The sequence below is a fragment of the Leuresthes tenuis genome, unplaced genomic scaffold, assembly GCF_036924035.1.
Source record: "Leuresthes tenuis unplaced genomic scaffold, fLeuTen1.0.hap1 SCAF_16, whole genome shotgun sequence".
NCBI lineage: Eukaryota > Metazoa > Chordata > Actinopteri > Atheriniformes > Atherinopsidae > Leuresthes > Leuresthes tenuis.
The window spans coordinates 11592190-11608043 of NW_027325370.1; the positions used below are offsets into that span (position 1 = coordinate 11592190).

The 15854-nt window shown below is 42.4% G+C and overlaps 2 protein-coding genes across 4 annotated transcripts; one reads left to right on the forward strand and one right to left on the reverse strand.

The window, feature by feature from the left end:
* The first annotated feature begins 789 nt into the window (after positions 1-789).
* Positions 790-10616, forward strand: arhgef16 (Rho guanine nucleotide exchange factor (GEF) 16). Of its 2 annotated transcripts, none has more exons than XM_072366202.1 (14): positions 790-1459; positions 1702-1747; positions 2675-2838; positions 3173-3229; positions 4497-4657; positions 5843-5995; positions 6086-6215; positions 6961-7035; positions 7128-7220; positions 7316-7467; positions 8407-8592; positions 8947-9014; positions 9238-9339; positions 9437-10616. In XM_072366202.1, the coding sequence occupies exons 1-14, from the start codon at positions 857-859 to the stop codon at positions 9574-9576; spliced, it is 2130 nt and encodes a 709-aa protein (XP_072222303.1). In that variant the 5' UTR covers positions 790-856; the 3' UTR covers positions 9577-10616. The 2 variants fall into 2 exon arrangements, with proteins under 2 accessions (XP_072222303.1, XP_072222304.1); XM_072366203.1 differs by having other exon boundaries at positions 790-1450.
* On the reverse strand, positions 10281-15126 carry ybx1 (Y box binding protein 1). 2 transcript variants are annotated; one of them, XM_072366210.1, is made up of 8 exons: positions 14859-15126; positions 12982-13045; positions 12678-12711; positions 12489-12578; positions 12088-12369; positions 11565-11650; positions 10941-11224; positions 10281-10636 (listed from the first exon to the last, which is right to left on the reverse strand). In XM_072366210.1, the coding sequence occupies exons 1-7, from the start codon at positions 14965-14967 to the stop codon at positions 10987-10989; spliced, it is 903 nt and encodes a 300-aa protein (XP_072222311.1). In that variant the 5' UTR covers positions 14968-15126; the 3' UTR covers positions 10281-10636; positions 10941-10986. The 2 variants fall into 2 exon arrangements, with proteins under 2 accessions (XP_072222311.1, XP_072222310.1); XM_072366209.1 differs by having other exon boundaries at positions 12025-12369.
* Positions 15127-15854: the final 728 nt, after the last annotated feature.

A 15854-nucleotide genomic window follows, 5' to 3' on the forward strand; every position in this document is an offset into this window, starting at 1 on the left:
TGTATCCGCCGCTGCTGCTGCTGCTGCACATTTCCACTCATCTGACCACAGCTCTACCAGAACCGACTGACCCGTGACACCGCGGAGAAAGACGGCTGGTATTGAAAGCGCCCCTCTCTCAGGTAAGGTTGATGGGCACCGTGTTAGAGCCAAGTATCAGCTCGCAGTTATGAACTATGGGAATGTGAGGCAGACATTTTCCCCCACCCTAATCCGTCTTCCAAGCGGCAGAGTTACTGTAAACTCAAGACTGCGACGGGACAGAGAAGAAGGTCAATTCAAGCTGTTCATTTACTAAAGGCATAGAAAAGTACGCTTAAAACTGTGCGCACAGCTAATTCCATGCTGTCTGCTATGAGTGTCATTTTAAGACTGTAGTAACATGTTTAGAGCTGCGCTGCAAAAGTGATAATGTAGTTTGTGTGAGACTGCAGGTCAGGAGCACTTATCAGAAATGAGTATGAGTTTGTTTTATTGTAGTTTCTGTGGCGCACAGATGTGCTGGAGCAAGTTTCTTTGAGTGTTTTTGTGTGGGCAAATGCAGGTTAAGAGTGAACAATGAGTCATGGGTTAAGTCCCAAGAAATGAGTTTGTTGACTGACACAACTGCCTGCTCCATTCCACTGTGAGATGGGAGTTTGGGTCACAGTTGGTCCACAGAGGGTGCCTGGAGGTATTTCTGGGCAAGATTATTCGCCTCTCCCAATTATTTCCCATGTTCATATTTAAAGTTTTAACACACTTTTCCTGGACTTGATATGGTTGTAATGGCTTCTCCCTCCTCTTCATTTTCCTCCAGTGTATTAGGTGCTGAAGAGCTCAGGAGACGGGGACAACACCACAGCAGGAGGACACCATGTCACAAAAGGAATCAGACAGCTGTATGGCTGACCAGGCACCTCCACTTCTGGAAAGCCAGTTTTCCACAGAACTGCATATATATGAGCCAGGTGATGAAGACTACCCATCAGAAAGCTCCCCCACACCGCAGTCTGAGACATCCACACCCCAGAAGAATACATCCATATCCCAGGAAAATATACCAGATGGAATTGCTGTGCCCCAGCAGGTGGTTTTGAGCACAGAGAGTCGAGCAGCACTGAAGGTTGGCACCCACCAGCTCATCCCCAAGAATTTAGCTGTGTCCAGCCGACCTAAAAACCGACACCACACCACTGTGGTGACTTTCCCAGTGGGACTCGAGAACTCCAGCAGTGGGCACCACAGCCGTCACTCAGCCCAGGGGCCAGATGTGTCCTGGGAGGATTATGACAGTGATGGAGATGGCTTGGCTTTGAGGAGAAACCGCAGGAACAAGTCTTACAGAGCGGCAGTGACCAGCCTGGACATTGAAGCCTTGGCAGCAAAACAAGCGACGCCCGCCATGCTGAAACCTGTTCATGAGAACAGAGCAAGCAGTCCGGGTCCAGCTCGCAGCCCTGGACGCAAGGTACACACAGTATGTTGAGGGGGGTGTGGGTGAAAGAGCAGTGCTCTGCTTTTTCATTTTACTGTTAAGCTTCAATCTAGATCATTGTGAAATGTAAAAGCTAATGTTTGATTCTTTGATTTAAGATTAATTTGATTTTAGACCTGATATCAGTCACAGCAGCTCTAACCAGTAGCACTGCTGATGGCCTCTGCTGAAGTCTCCTTTAGTCGCAATGATAAACCCGAGCTGTGCTTCTGTCTCCTCTCTAGCGAACCCTGGGAAGAAAGAGGAACCAGCGTGGTTCATTCAAAAATGGTATGTTCACTTCATGTGTCATTTTGTCCACTTGGCTAAATTTGGCATCATGACTACAAGCAGCTGGAAAAAAACCAAACAAAGACATTTGACACTTTTCAAATTAGATTTGCAAAGGAATTGAACGTTGTAGAATTATTGTGTGATGAAAATGTCCCTAGAAAGCTGGATCTGCCATGTGGCTGGAATCTTTTCCACACTGAAAAGAGTTTGAGGCAGCAGAGGAAAACCAAACAGGAAAGCAGTGGCTCAGAATGCTCCCAGCATGATAAATGTTTGAGTCCTGAAGGTTGGACACTTACGCCGTACTGTCGGACACAGCCACTTCTCCTTTATAGTTTAAGCACTTTTTGTTCTTATGTGGATTTCAGAAGAATTGAGTCAAAAAGTGTATTTTTATATAGCTGATAGCTTGCTGAGCTGATTGAAATCTACCTACAAAACCCTCTGATCATAGTCAGTCATCCGAAAGAGTTTGATGTATTCTAAGAAATTAAAAGTGCAGGGCCAGCCAAGTTGAATCAGATTTTATTTTGAGTATAATTAGTATAAAAGCTCTGAGCTCACACATAACGGTCTGCTTTATAAATCGAAGTCAGTATCAGCTTTTGAACCAGACAGATACGTTTTCACCTTCCACGCTTTAATTCTCAAAGGAACCTGTACTAGTATGTTCCAGCTCAGCCTGAGCAAATTTCTTTATCATCTTTATGAATATTCATATCAACCTCATTATTTCTCACGGATTTGCGGGTGAATGAAATTTTTTGCGCATAATATCAATAAAATTAATATTTATTACAAATCCTGGTATCTTCACCCCTTCAAAGCTCTTCATGTGGAATTTAGCTGTATGTTTTTCTGTGTGAAGCACAGAGACTTTTGGTTGAATCTTGTTTTTTTTTTTGTTGTTGTTGAAATCATCAGCTACACCGTGCCTCTACCAGGAGATCCGTGAGCGTGGACTTCACTCCACCAACCAGGACGAGCTGCTGGATGACTTTGTAGTGGTGGAGCCTCCTGTGGAGGACCAGGGCATTGTGGTGAAGAGCTACAGACCAGCACAGCTCACCTGGAGCCAGCTGCCGCAGGCAAGTCTTCAAATACGAGGGAAACTAAATTAAGTTTGATGTAAGAATAATTAAACAAGTGCAGACGTGTCTAAATATATTTCAGTCATCACGTCCGTTGGCAGAAAACACAGTTTGCACCCTGATCAAATGTTGTTGCTTCTTAATCTTTTATTTTCATTTCCTTTAAAATAGTGCAGTGTTGTTCTATTTGTTCTACACACAGTGTGTATGTAAAGCTTGCATATTTAGAATCAATATCGCCTAAGGCTGTGCCTGATATTACAGCACTGAAGCACTTTATGCCATACAAAGGAGTTTTACCTTTGGTTTCTCTTCTTTTTGTCTTGCAAAGGTGAAGGACACAGACATTTTATCAAAAATCACATCTCAAGAAAGAAAGAGACAAGAGGTGAGTACTGTAAGCGTTTCCAGATTTAACATTTGAAATGGGTACTTAATGGCCTGTCAGAAAGTGGGCACCACAGCCGTCACTCCCCCCCCACCCCCCAGTGGATATCTGCTTCCCTTTTCACAGATCGATTACAGCTTATTGTTGGAAAAAAGATAACCTTGTTAATTGCTACACATCAGGCCAGTGTTGTGGAATCAGCTGAGTGACGACAGTGTTGTTGGTTAGAATGGAGAGCCTGCTTTTATACACACAGCCTGTTTCACCTCTGTTATTACCTCCTGTGCCAGCTCAGAGGCGTACAGGCGGTGTGATACGCCTGATAATGTTGATGTAAAACAGATGCAGAATCAGATCATGTTGGTGACAACACTAACTGATTCTGTATCTTTCATCACAGGACATCATAAATTGAGACCATCAACGAACTGAAACACTATCTGTGGGTGGATTTCCCCTTTGTAATGTGTCTCCACCAGCAGTCTAAAATGTTAAATGTTGTGTCAATACCAAAGGTCCACCTTGTGTGTTCTCAGTTGCTGAATAAAGCCACACCCTGCCTGTGTAATCATGCTTTGGCTGTCCATGAACAGATTCTTGTCTTTTGTATCTTTAGAAACCTCTTGGAACTAGTTTTAAGGCTGAAACAGTGCTCTGCAGACTGGCTGCCACCTGTGGCAATTTCTTTATATATTAAGCATTTTGTTGAAGTGTAGCTGAGTTGGATTGACTTTAAATACCTTTTCGTGCATATTTGCACATTTGTTTCAGCTCAGTTCATGCACTTTGGTCCTCTCTGAGCCACTTCATCTTTATTGGAGGAAAGATTGTAGAAGGTGTGTCACCACCGCGTGACACGCAAGGGATTTCTCATACAGCCAGGCAGACCTGCTGTGAAAAAGAAAAACACAAAGGCAGCTATAATGGTATATACTTAGTGAGCACTTTTTGGTTTAAAATATATCTAAAAAAAAACAGCTAAATGGCCCATGGACAGGCTAAAAGGGAAAGTTCAGTAATCATTTAGGCCTATCTGAAGACTCTGATGAAACATTTTGTCCAAATTTCACCATGATAAGAAATATAGATAGAACTCGCCTTGTGGGTCACTTGCTGAGCTGAAAAGCTCCCTGCTGTCACCACACTATCTTAAGGTTTTGTTTAACTTAGGTTTTGTTTAACTTACAGATGCACATTGCGTGCTTTTAGCATGTTTCACACGAGAGTTGCGCGTCGCACTCATTTGACTGTGGTGATTATTTGACAGGCCATTTTTGAGATCATCACCTCAGAGCATTCGTACCTGCACAGCCTGGGAATCCTGGTACGTCACTTCAAGGACAGCGAGGCGCTGAGGAAAACAATGACCGCCACAGAGCACCACCACCTCTTCTCCAACATCTCCGTCATCCACAAAGTTAGCCAACGGTCAGCACAGCAGCCTTTTGTTGTTTTTTTTATTTTGATACATTTTTTAGATAAATTGCAATACATTTGTGTTGATTAATATTATTATTGAAATCCTAATTCTTAAAATGAGGGTATGAATTACATCCCCCACTTTCTTTCACATCCATGTAAAATAGTTTTTCTGGTAAAATTCCTACATGTGCGTGTGTGCACATGTGTGTTGAAAGCACGTGAGATACCAGTTGGTTTGGTATTTTTACCGCCTCCTTAAAGAGACCCGGTGATGCTATCAGAGAGAGTGAGGCCAGACAATAGACTGCCCATTCACTATGAATGGATTTGAACCTTGTGTGTTTTCATGTCGTGCTGTAATTTTAGTTCTCACTGGGATGTGGTCTCAGGTGGGATATAGGCTGATTTGAAGTTTCAGGTAGAGTAGTTTCCTTTAGCATTTTTTTAGTATCCTGTAGGCTCCATTAACATGTTTAGACTTGCAAGTCAAACTGGTTCTGCTGCCTTCACTAAAGCCACTGTGAGTGGTATTCCTGGTCTTCAAGGTGATAATGTTTTTGAGGACGGCCTGTCTGTGTTGTTTTTAACTTTTTACTTTTTTTTTTATATTTTGAATTAGAATAGATCAAGTTTTACCTGCAAAGGAAGACACTTGTGTTTGTTTTTGATTATGATAGAGTAGAACAGGATCAGTGAAACCAAAGGACAGGAAGCTTCTGTGTGATACATGTTACATGTGAATGTGTGTCATGTAGTTTGTTCCAAGGTGGGGCTGTGTTTAAGGTGTCATTTTACTCTTGTTTAGGTTAAAAGGGACAAGCTGAGACTCATTCTTATTGTTGATCGTGCTAAAAATGGAAAAGGCTTTTACAAAGGTTTGGCAGAAGAGATCATGTGGAACTTAGAGTAAAAAGAGCATTTAACACAATTTCTGCATTTATTTATTTTTTGATGAAGTCGAAGTTTGCGCTTTCAGGACTTTTTTTGTTGTACCTCTCTCTGGATCCAAATAATAAGGTGAAAACATCATACATTCATTGTGTGCACACGGTGTTCTTATGACACAGTAATACAGTGGAAGATATAAGTCACTTCAGCCTGAACAGACCTTATCTTCCAAGCTGTGTGTATACTGCTGTGGTGAGGAAAAACACATTCATCTGTTGCCTTTCCCCCCTGCTCAATTTTCAGTTTTTTTGAGGATCTGGAACAACGTCACAATGTAAACCCAGTGATCGGGGACATCAGCGACATTGTTCAGAACCACGCTGCCCGCCACTTCGAGCCCTACATCGTCTACTGCTCCAATGAGACCTTCCAACAGAGGACACTGCAGACGCTGCTGTGAGTGCCAGAACAAACTAAAACAAGCTGTGGAGTGTCTACCGTGACACGGCTGGATGAGCTGAACTTTTCTCTGTTTGTGTCTCCCAGGAACAATAACTCTGCTTTCAAAGAGACTTTGAAGAAAATCGAGGGTAGCAGTGATTGTGGAGGCCTGCCCATGCTGTCTTTCCTCATCCTGCCCATGCAGCGAGTAACCAGACTACCACTGCTGCTTGATGTCAGTTTCATTTTTACTCTCATATTTCAACAGCTCTGAAAACCTCACACAACTTCTAAAAGGCATAAAAAAATAAACATTCATTTTATATTTGAAGCACTTCACAATTTTTATTTCCATGAATGACATGAATTTACTTTTTCAAAAAAACAGAGAAGGAAAATGTCATAAAGCAAACATGTTTAGTTATACCCCCTTTGGTAAGTGTCACAGCACGTAAATGCTGAGGATGTTCATCTTTTCATTGAGCTCTCTAAGGTGCCATGATAAAACCTTCAGCTTAGACCTCCTGAGGAGGTCCCCTTTGGAGTTTGAGTAATATTTAGGATCTTTGTCCTGTTGTAGAACCCATTCTTGTTTTTTCATGCACAGTTGAGTCTAGCTGCAGTTTTGTCCAATGCTGCAACACTGTGGAATGTGTGAGAAAATGGTCAAGCTGCTCTAACGTTCTCTGGTCAGATGACAGTTATAAACCTCTGATTTTAAGTATGCACCTTTCACTTTATCATAGTGCTCTTCAGATGTAGCCGTATTTATAAGAAATTTGGTTTAAGGGCAAAAAAAGTATTGGTAATACTTAGCTATAGCTAAGTATTAATCTGTAGCTATAGCTATGCAGATGAGCCCAGACACTGAACACTATATTATTAATGAATGACCTTGAGTTTTAGACTAACATAATGGAGGAAAGAGTATGATGTTGATTTGCCTAACGACACAAATAATATATATATTTTGTTCTCAGACTATCTGCCAGAAAACTCCAGCACACACGGCAGAGTACTTTGCTGCTGTTTGGGCGCTGAACGCCATGAGTAAGGTATTAATGCATGAAAAACACTGAGTGGTGCCACATGTCTGTGGTCTTGTAATGGTTCTGTTGACTGTAAGTGGGACGGTTATCTTTCACAGTTGGTCACAAGCTGCAACGATGGCGCAAGGCGGATGGAGAGGACAGAGCAGATGTACACTATCCAGAAACAGATGGAGTTTGGAAAAATCAAGGTAACAGCAGGGCATGCTTCTCCACAGACACATTCAACAGAGAAGAGTTCACGGGGTTTGAAGGACGTCTGTTTGCTAACCCTGTGTTCTCACAGCCGTTTCCGCTGGTTTCATCATCTCGATGGATGAAGAAGTGTGGTGAGCTGGCCATCTCCACCGAAGAGCTCAGCATATGGAGGGCTTTCAGCAACAGGAGCTACTACCTGTTTCTCTTCAACGATGTTGTTATCGTCACCAAGAAGAAGACGTGCGTACACACACACACACACACACACACACACACACACACACACAGAACTTTTACAGCGCTTACCACCGAACTAGTGAAATCAGATTTTGTCTGTAAAATGTTGTGTTTTTATTGAATGGTGCAAACTTGTACAGTACTTTCACAAAAGTGCTATAATGACTTTAAAAAGTGAGCTGGTACCTATCGACACTAACAGGAGACTTCACTGACTCAATATGAATGCAACTTGTGAAAGTATCAGCAAACATTCTCCTGCAAGTCATTTCAATTCCAATAATCACCTTCTTCAGGGTTCATTTTAGCTTTCTGCGTTTGTAGAGTAAAAGAAGATGACAAATACAAATAAAACGCTAATTTAAACTCTAGATCTAGCGCACAGCGGGTTTTAGAATTCAGTGATTACAAGTTAAATAACTTTAGGAATAAATAACCTGGTTGGGCGTTGGATAAAGTAGGTTGAAGAAGGCTATGAATCACAAGCTACTTATTATGTATTTGATCAACGTCGGGGTTAGTTCTTGGTGACTCAAGGAAGCTAAATAGATCCAGCTGCTGGCAGGGAACATGAGCAAAGTGCACGAGAAAGGGACAGAGCTAGGAGAGAGGATGGATGCTGTGCGTGCATACTTGAGATTCTTCAATCTTGCATTCTGCTTGTCAGCTCGATGGAGTACAGCTATCTGTTTTGAATTAAGGAGAAAGCAAACAATGTCGGCTCAGAGGAAGGAGCTGCACACTACACTGGAGTCTTTTTAATGGTAGTAAAGTCAATAGTATGACCTAGTTTTTAGTTGGTAATATATAGGATAGAATTTCAGTAGACAGCCAAGGAGTATGGTGTGAGTGCTTTGTGTGTGAGCGTCTGAGTCCCATTATTTCTGATGGTCCCTGCATGCTGGGACAGTGGACATAGTTAACTAAACACTGTATATCCAGTGAGGAGAGCTTTGTGGTGTTGGACTATGCTATGCTGGAGAATGTGGAGGTGGAGGTCGGGGAGGATACAGAGGGACGGATGTCTCCACCCGCCAAGAACAGCACTGGTCACCTTTCCTTCAAACTGCGGATGAGCAAGAACAGTGAGGGGAGATCGGAACAACTCTCCCTGGTGGCTGACTCCAGGTACTGCTGCCCTAAGGTCCCATCTGTAACATATGAACCTCCTAAGTTTGCGTAATACCCCTAAAATGGGGAATGACGTCTCCAGGAAACATCTGGAGGTATAGCCATTTCTAACTTATGTCTTTGTACCACACAATATATTCACACATACATACAACTACAGGCTTGATCTGTGAATACTGAGCTGTGATTTATTAAAATTTTCACTCATTTATATGTCCTGAACACTACATCTGACATTTTGTGTTCGACTCCCTCTGCTGACAGTTTTAATTACACTTTGAGCCACTAACCCATAACCCTCTCATCAGAAACAGACTTCATTGTGTAACCCCCACACTCTCTTTTTCCAAGGGTGGACCGCGCACGCTGGATAGTTGCTCTTACAGAGAACAAGCAGATGGGTGTCACTTGCACAGATGGTAAGGCTACATTCTATAATTAGAGATGTTTTAAACCCAAGTGTAACCAGACTTTACAGGGAGTTTATGTAACATTTAATTGGCAACTAATGACAAATCTCATCAATCATTTGCAAACTGTTGGTCACGCAAGCCTTTGAGCACCTGATCTGAGGTCAACATACCCAAAATCAGTTTTAGTTTTATGAACCACATTTCAGTGCATCATGTAAATGCATTTCAGGTCTACCACAGTATGAGGCCACCAAAGCCTACATGCCAAAGGAGCCAGATGAAATCGGGCTGCGACAGGCCGAGCTCATCATCGTCCTGCAGAAAGAGGAAGGTGAGACCTGGTTCACTCCAACCTAAAGCGTAATAGATCTCATCCACATTAAAGCAGACTTGTTTATAAGCTGATCTAAACGGTTTGTTGTTCCTAGCGTGGTGCTATGGAGAGAGAATGCGGGATGGAGGGAGAGGCTGGTTTCCTGCTAACTGTGCCACAGAGATCACCAACCCCACGGCCATGGAGAACAATGTGCAGCGCATGAAGCGCTTGCGCAAAGAGACCAATGTTTGAACAACTCCAAGTGGCCACACTTTCATACCAGCAGTTGCCAGGGTGGGCAAAATAGAAACTCATAAGATTTACACTCAATGCTCAGTTTCTTTCAACTCAGCTGCCGGTGAATCATACTGAACACAGGAAAGTAATTACTGTAACAATGGTCCAGAAGTCCAATAGCAAAGATTTTTGTCAGCATTGGAAAACGAATTAATGGCCTTCACAGTCCACACAGCTGCAGTGATCTATGGTTTGTCATCATATACTAAAAGAGTTACTGTCCACCCCGAGTGTGCAGCCATTTTATAACTGCTGATTTGGAACAGCAGCCATCCTCACAAAGTGTACATTTAACTCTACTCATGCTGCGTGGTCCCTGTTTCTTTATTGTATGAATGTAAACTTCGCTTTACATGTTGTACTTATGGAGCAAAACGTCACAAGATGAGAGTCTAATGCCAAATACTTACTTTCCTTCCTTCTCTTGCATTAGTGTGAAAGATATTGACGTCTGCATTTTTTAGTAGGCGGATGTGATAAATTATTCAAGCTCTGATAAAAGATTAACCATCTTAGATGTAGTTTATAAAATATGCTATTATTGAAAAAAATACTTCATATTAACAGTCTTCTCTGTAATGAAATGCCATGGTCTGTGACATTGTTGATAGCCTGTATACTTGAAGCCAAACAAACATTAAAGCCACCACTACAGACAATTTTCCTGGTTTCTGGAGTTTTATTTGAGCTTGCATTTTGTTAAAATGTTTGAATACATAAAAAGTTATTTAAAAATGTCAAACTGACCAGATATCAAATTCCATTTTATCTTTAAAAACCATTTGGTGTAAAAACTTAGGACAGATTTAGAAAAACATTTGTTGTTTCCCCAAAACTTTGTAGCTGTCACATAAAAATAATGGAAAAAACAAAAAAAAAAAACACAAGTCTGCATAGATTCTGCAGGCAATCGTTGGTACTCTGGTCAAATGCATGGTGCAAGCTTGTGACGATCGTCAAGTCAAATCTTTATTGCTCAGATCTTGTTTGATGTTTCTTGTTGACAAAAATAAAACTGTAAAAGAGGAATAAAGAAGAATTAGTCCACCGTTTGCTCATATGCTCCACATTCAATCAACATTTCAACCATGTGGGGGTTAGTTATTTAGCGCACAGCAAAACGAGATGCCTCAAAATGTACATCATCACCAGATGGCAGACAAAGTATTCTAAGCTGCTGCTCATATGCACCCCGGACAATAGAGAGAGGCTTTATTGGTGCCTCACAGTAGGGCTTAATCAAATCCACTGCATTAAGAGTACAAGAGCACAGGCTTAATCGAAGCAGACCCTAATAATTCATGAGGCCGCAGACTCACCCGGACGATGGTAAAAGATGGTAGGTGCCGGTGGGCAGGTCATTTCCTACTCAGCCCCACCCTGCTGGGCCTCGGGAGCGGACGTTTTCTCTGCAGATGGGTCACCTGTCTTGGCCTCCTTGTTTTCCGGGCCGGGTTTGCCACCAGTCTGTTGGCGTCTGCGGCGGTAGTTGTAGTTACGACGGTAGCGCCGCTGGCGGGGCTGTTGATTTTGACCACCTTCGCCTCCCTGGTTCTCCTTGTCCTCTTCGCCGTCCCGCACCGGTCTGGGACGTGGTGGGCCCCTGGAGTGAAGGGTAGAGGCAGTGAGTGGGCAGTTAGTTTAACCAGAATGTCGAAAAATCGTGCACAGAGAAAGAGGCACAACATAGTTGCTTTAAAAGAAATGTATAGATTTTTTGCAAAAGTTGGATGCACAGCTGGAATTTGAGGTTGGGCTGCAATAAAAGGGGAGGTTCTCCGGCCAAATGTCTGGCATTTATTTTTCTATTTTATTTTTTTAAAACGTTAATTAAAATTTCTGCAAGTGGACTCAAATATATGATCCAGACAAGCAAAAACTTTACTCTCCCGTTTATTGCTGCCCTTCGTCAATGAAGCCAACATGCAAACCTGGGTATGAACCTTGGTCGGAAGCCTCTGTAGTAGTTCTGCCTCACTGGTTTGTTGCCCTGATCTGGACCTCCCTGGCTCTCGTCACCTTCACCTCCCTGAAAGCAAACAGATCAAACAAACAAAAATGACAAGTAGCGTCTTTTCTGCCCTCCCCCTTTTTTTTCCCTCCGGTGCCAACAAACAGACGAAACAACTTCAGAATATTTGATGATATACAGGTCGAAGTTGTAATGGAAGTAGATGGAATGTCCAGTAAATAAACTGGGTTTTTCTGCACAATTGATGGGCCTATTTGAGTTCGTTTGAATGATATTGTCAAGACCCCCGGTACACCAACATTTGATGATCACAACCACGTGAGCTTTAGAGAGGAGAGAGCTATAAGTTGATCATGATTGCATGATTGAGTGACTTATGTCATAGGAGAACTGGGTGCCTGCTTCAGGATAGTAGCCCTGTGACAGCGTACCTCAGTCATCTCTCCGCGTGGTGCGTTGGTGTACGGGGGCCGGCGGCCGTAGCGTCTACGTACAAAGTATGGCGGATAACGCCGTCTGCCAGGGTAAGTGGGTCTGCGCTGCTGTGGTTGCGAATCTCCTTCAGGGGCGCTGTCTCCCCCCTCTCTGCTGCCTTTGTCGCGTCCTCCGCTGCCAGGCTCTCCCTCTCCATCACTCTGGTAGTTCTCTGGGTAGTCTCCTCCGCGGGGAGGGCCCCTCCTTCGGGGGTAGCGCCTGTAGCGGTTCCTGTCAGCAGCGTACTTACTTCCCTGGACTGCAACACCTCCTGGCCCGGTGACATTTGCTGCCTCTGCTCCCTGTGCACGAAAGGAGTTAATTTACTTAAAAAAACACAATTGGATGAAAGAAATGCATGGGATGTTTCTATAAAAGTCTGCAGGGCAAAACTGAATTACTAGCCAAAGGGAACACTTACCTTCTCTCCTTCTACTACGTCAAACTCCACAGTTTCTCCATCTCCAACACTGCGAAGATATTTCCTCGGGTTGTTCTTTTTTATGGCTGTCTGAAATCACAAACATTTCAGCCATTAGCCTTCTTACAGCATACAACCTTTTTTATTTTTAAATAATAAGATAATAACACTATTACTTATCAAACTTACCTGGTGTACAAAAACATCCTCTTTTGTATCATTCCTAAACAAAGAAAAAGAACCTCTGTTAACAATATCCTCCTAAGCCACAGCAATGCAACAATGTCTCTATAGACAGATTGCAACCAAGTCAGCAAGTACATGGATTAATTAAGAGCTGCAAATTAGAACAGTATGGAGACCAGCAGAAAAAATAATCTGGTCAGCTCTGGTAAGCAAAGCATAACTGTAATAGGATTGTGGATGCTCTTTCACACATGTACAAATGATATCAATTGTCTTTATGAAGCAGAGATTAGGTGCGTTCACTTACCTATTGATAAAACCATATCCATTCCTGACATTGAACCATTTGACTGTACCCAAGACTTTTGTTGCTGCAATGAGAACCAATTGAACTGAATTATTAAACAAGCTAAACTTGAGATAGTTCCTTGCAACACTCTGATAAGAGTGTAAAGGTTTTAAACCAATATATTCATGGCAAACACTATTAGAATCTAATAGGAACAGATGATTCAAAAATGCCCATGGCCACAGATAATGTGGAAAGGTATATTTAACTCCCAACTGTCACTCTTATTATAGATCCTGATGCATAGGAGTGCCAAGTGCCAGCTGCTCTTTGAGTCAGACATGAACCAAAATGAGCCAACTCATTGCTTATGTGGATTTAAAGATGCGGTATTATTTCCCATCATCGTTCAAGACGGTCCCGTGGAGCTGTAATACAGCATATAAATAATGATAAAAAAAATTCTAACAGAATGCGCTATGATCTCTTAAACCCTTCTGTTCTATTACAACAGACCAACAGCCCCATTTTCAGACGCACAACTCAGTACGTGAGCGTTCACACGTGGTAGAGTCGCACCCGGATACGTTAGCAAGCAGCGAGTTTAGCTGACTCGTTAGCATAGCTATTTAGCTAAGAGGGTTAGAACCATGTGGTTGGAGTAGAGCCAGCGGGCGGAAACAAACATAAGCCACTCGACAGCATTGATTGTGACCAAATGTTTTAGGAGTGTAACAAAAACATGTGGTTGTCGTGTTGTTTTTTTCACCGAGATAGAACCAGCGTGATTTACAGAAAAAAAAAAAAAAAAACATGAGCGGAATCACAAGGCGGACATTTTGGGTGGCCCTTTCGGCCATGTATATAGCTACAGTTAGCTGGCTTGGCTGAAATAGCTTCGTTAGCTACCGAGGAGCCACTGCTCAGTATCTAGGCCATAATGATATCCCAGGAATTCGACCAAACTAAACACTCGTTACTAGGTGTATTTTGGGAATATTGAGAATAGATTGTTAATATGACATTTTTGCCAAATTAGCCGGACAAAAGATGGCGTTTCTACAGTTTTGGATAAAACACCACATAGACTCGGGTTCTTCCGTGTGAACAAAGGGATGGTAGGCAGCTAGTTCTTGTAGCCTGTGAGGGTATTTGGAATGAAACATGACAGTGTTCCACATTGCCGCGCGATTATTCGTTATCGTTGACGTTCTAACCCGTTGGGGTCAACTGATAAATTTGAACAACTTTAACGTCGGAGTATAAATACACTGGCTCTGATATCTGACGAAATGACTCCAACGATCGTCCATGTGACGATCGGTTTGGATTCATTGGTTTCACTATTGGATATTTGACGTGCGGAGGCCGATGGACTGATGAGATTAACTGGTTGAAATCCATGGATTATTAGAATATTCACACCTTTTCTTTTACGGCCAATCCAAAATATAGGTTAACGGCAGTGTTGTTCAAATCAATTTTAAAGAGAATGCACAGCAGGATAATATAATGACACGCCAACTGACATTTTAATTTAGTATCGCCAGTTAGCATTAACGTCCGTACCAACGTTTGGCCGTTAAAAGGGCAAAATTAATTTGATGCAGTTTAAGAGAAAACTCCTCATCTGAAATTACCCATCCAGTACAAACACGACATTATCGACATTAATATGATTGACATAAATGTGATAAGTCTTGTTGGCTAAATTAATATTTAATTTATTTTCACACATTCTTATACTGAGCGATTTAACGGCCATGTCATCGTAACGTTCAAGTCAACGGTAAATTTAGCCATGAATCGGATAGGTGGGAATAGCAACTACTACTTAGCTCATCGCCCTACTGTAACACAAGCCACGTTAGCTTAACTAGCTTCAACAGTCTTACCGATGACCTTCTTATCCCCCGCGGAAGCTGCGGCTGCCGGGCTGGATGGGCTTTCCGCATCGGCAGCAGGCTGCGGCGGTTGTTGTTGTGTCTCGGCCTCGCTGCTCATGGTTACTACTGGTTGGTAATGGCTTCTGCCGGCGGCGGCTCTCTGCTATTTTTCCCGGTGCTAGATGGTAACCTGGGCCGGCGGTGGTGGGGGCTACTGCCTTCGGGCTCTCAGCTTTCTTCTTTCCGCTCCCGTTGCCGATCGAACTGGGCAGAATGAGTTACTGAGCCGGGGAATGTTCCTGGTAGAAGGCCCGCCCAACTCTCCTTCGAATTGGTTGGAACGTCTAACAAAGGCAAAGAGGCCTTCCAATTGGCTAAGACTAGTGTCAGTTTTGTTTGTGCTAAAATGATTGGTTAGGGAGACTGTACCTGTCTATTCTCACCGCCCCTTAGTGATGTAAAGCCAGACAAACCAGATAGCTGTGACATTAGGACATCAGTCTCTTTCAGGGAAAGTTATGATTGTCTGTTAATAGATTTACTTAAACCTAAAAACATAACTTGAACTATTCTTTGTCTTATATTGGCATATAATAGCATAAAAATCTAACTTCGCAAGCAAGTCCTCAAGAGACTTTAAAAAAAAAAGTAAATGTTTAATCTATTTCAAGTCATGTCTCTCACGCCTTGGAAGTTCATTTTTATGTAGAACACTAGATGACTGAATTCAAATTTGACAAACTACACACATCTTTAAATACAGCACAATTCCTTGCCACATATGCACAGAGCTCATCACTGTGAAAATATGCTCAGAGAAAACTGATCAGTAGGTGGAACAAAAAGGGAGGGAACCCTAAAGGTTTTATTTACATAATATGACAGAACTACCATTTTTTGTTTTCGTGGTGGTTCTTCTCATGATGACACTGTAAAAGTTTAAGGAAGTTCTTGCAAGCTGTCACTGGCTTACAGACAGCACATCAATATTAGTAGTAATACAGT

Coding starts and splice junctions, on each gene's coding strand:
- ybx1 (XM_072366209.1), bottom strand. CDS start 14,967: ATGAGCAGCGAGGCCGAGACACAACAACAACCGCCGCAGCCTGCTGCC. Junction 13,046..14,858: donor GGGGGATAAGAAGGTCATCG/GTAAGACTGTTG, acceptor TTCTCATTGCAG/CAACAAAAGTCTTGGGTACA. Junction 12,579..12,677: donor AGGATGTTTTTGTACACCAG/GTAAGTTTGATA, acceptor TTGTGATTTCAG/ACAGCCATAAAAAAGAACAA.
- arhgef16 (XM_072366202.1), top strand. CDS start 857: ATGTCACAAAAGGAATCAGACAGCTGTATGGCTGACCAGGCACCTCCA. Junction 3,230..4,496: donor AAGAAAGAAAGAGACAAGAG/GTGAGTACTGTA, acceptor ATTATTTGACAG/GCCATTTTTGAGATCATCAC. Junction 8,593..8,946: donor TCCCTGGTGGCTGACTCCAG/GTACTGCTGCCC, acceptor TCTTTTTCCAAG/GGTGGACCGCGCACGCTGGA.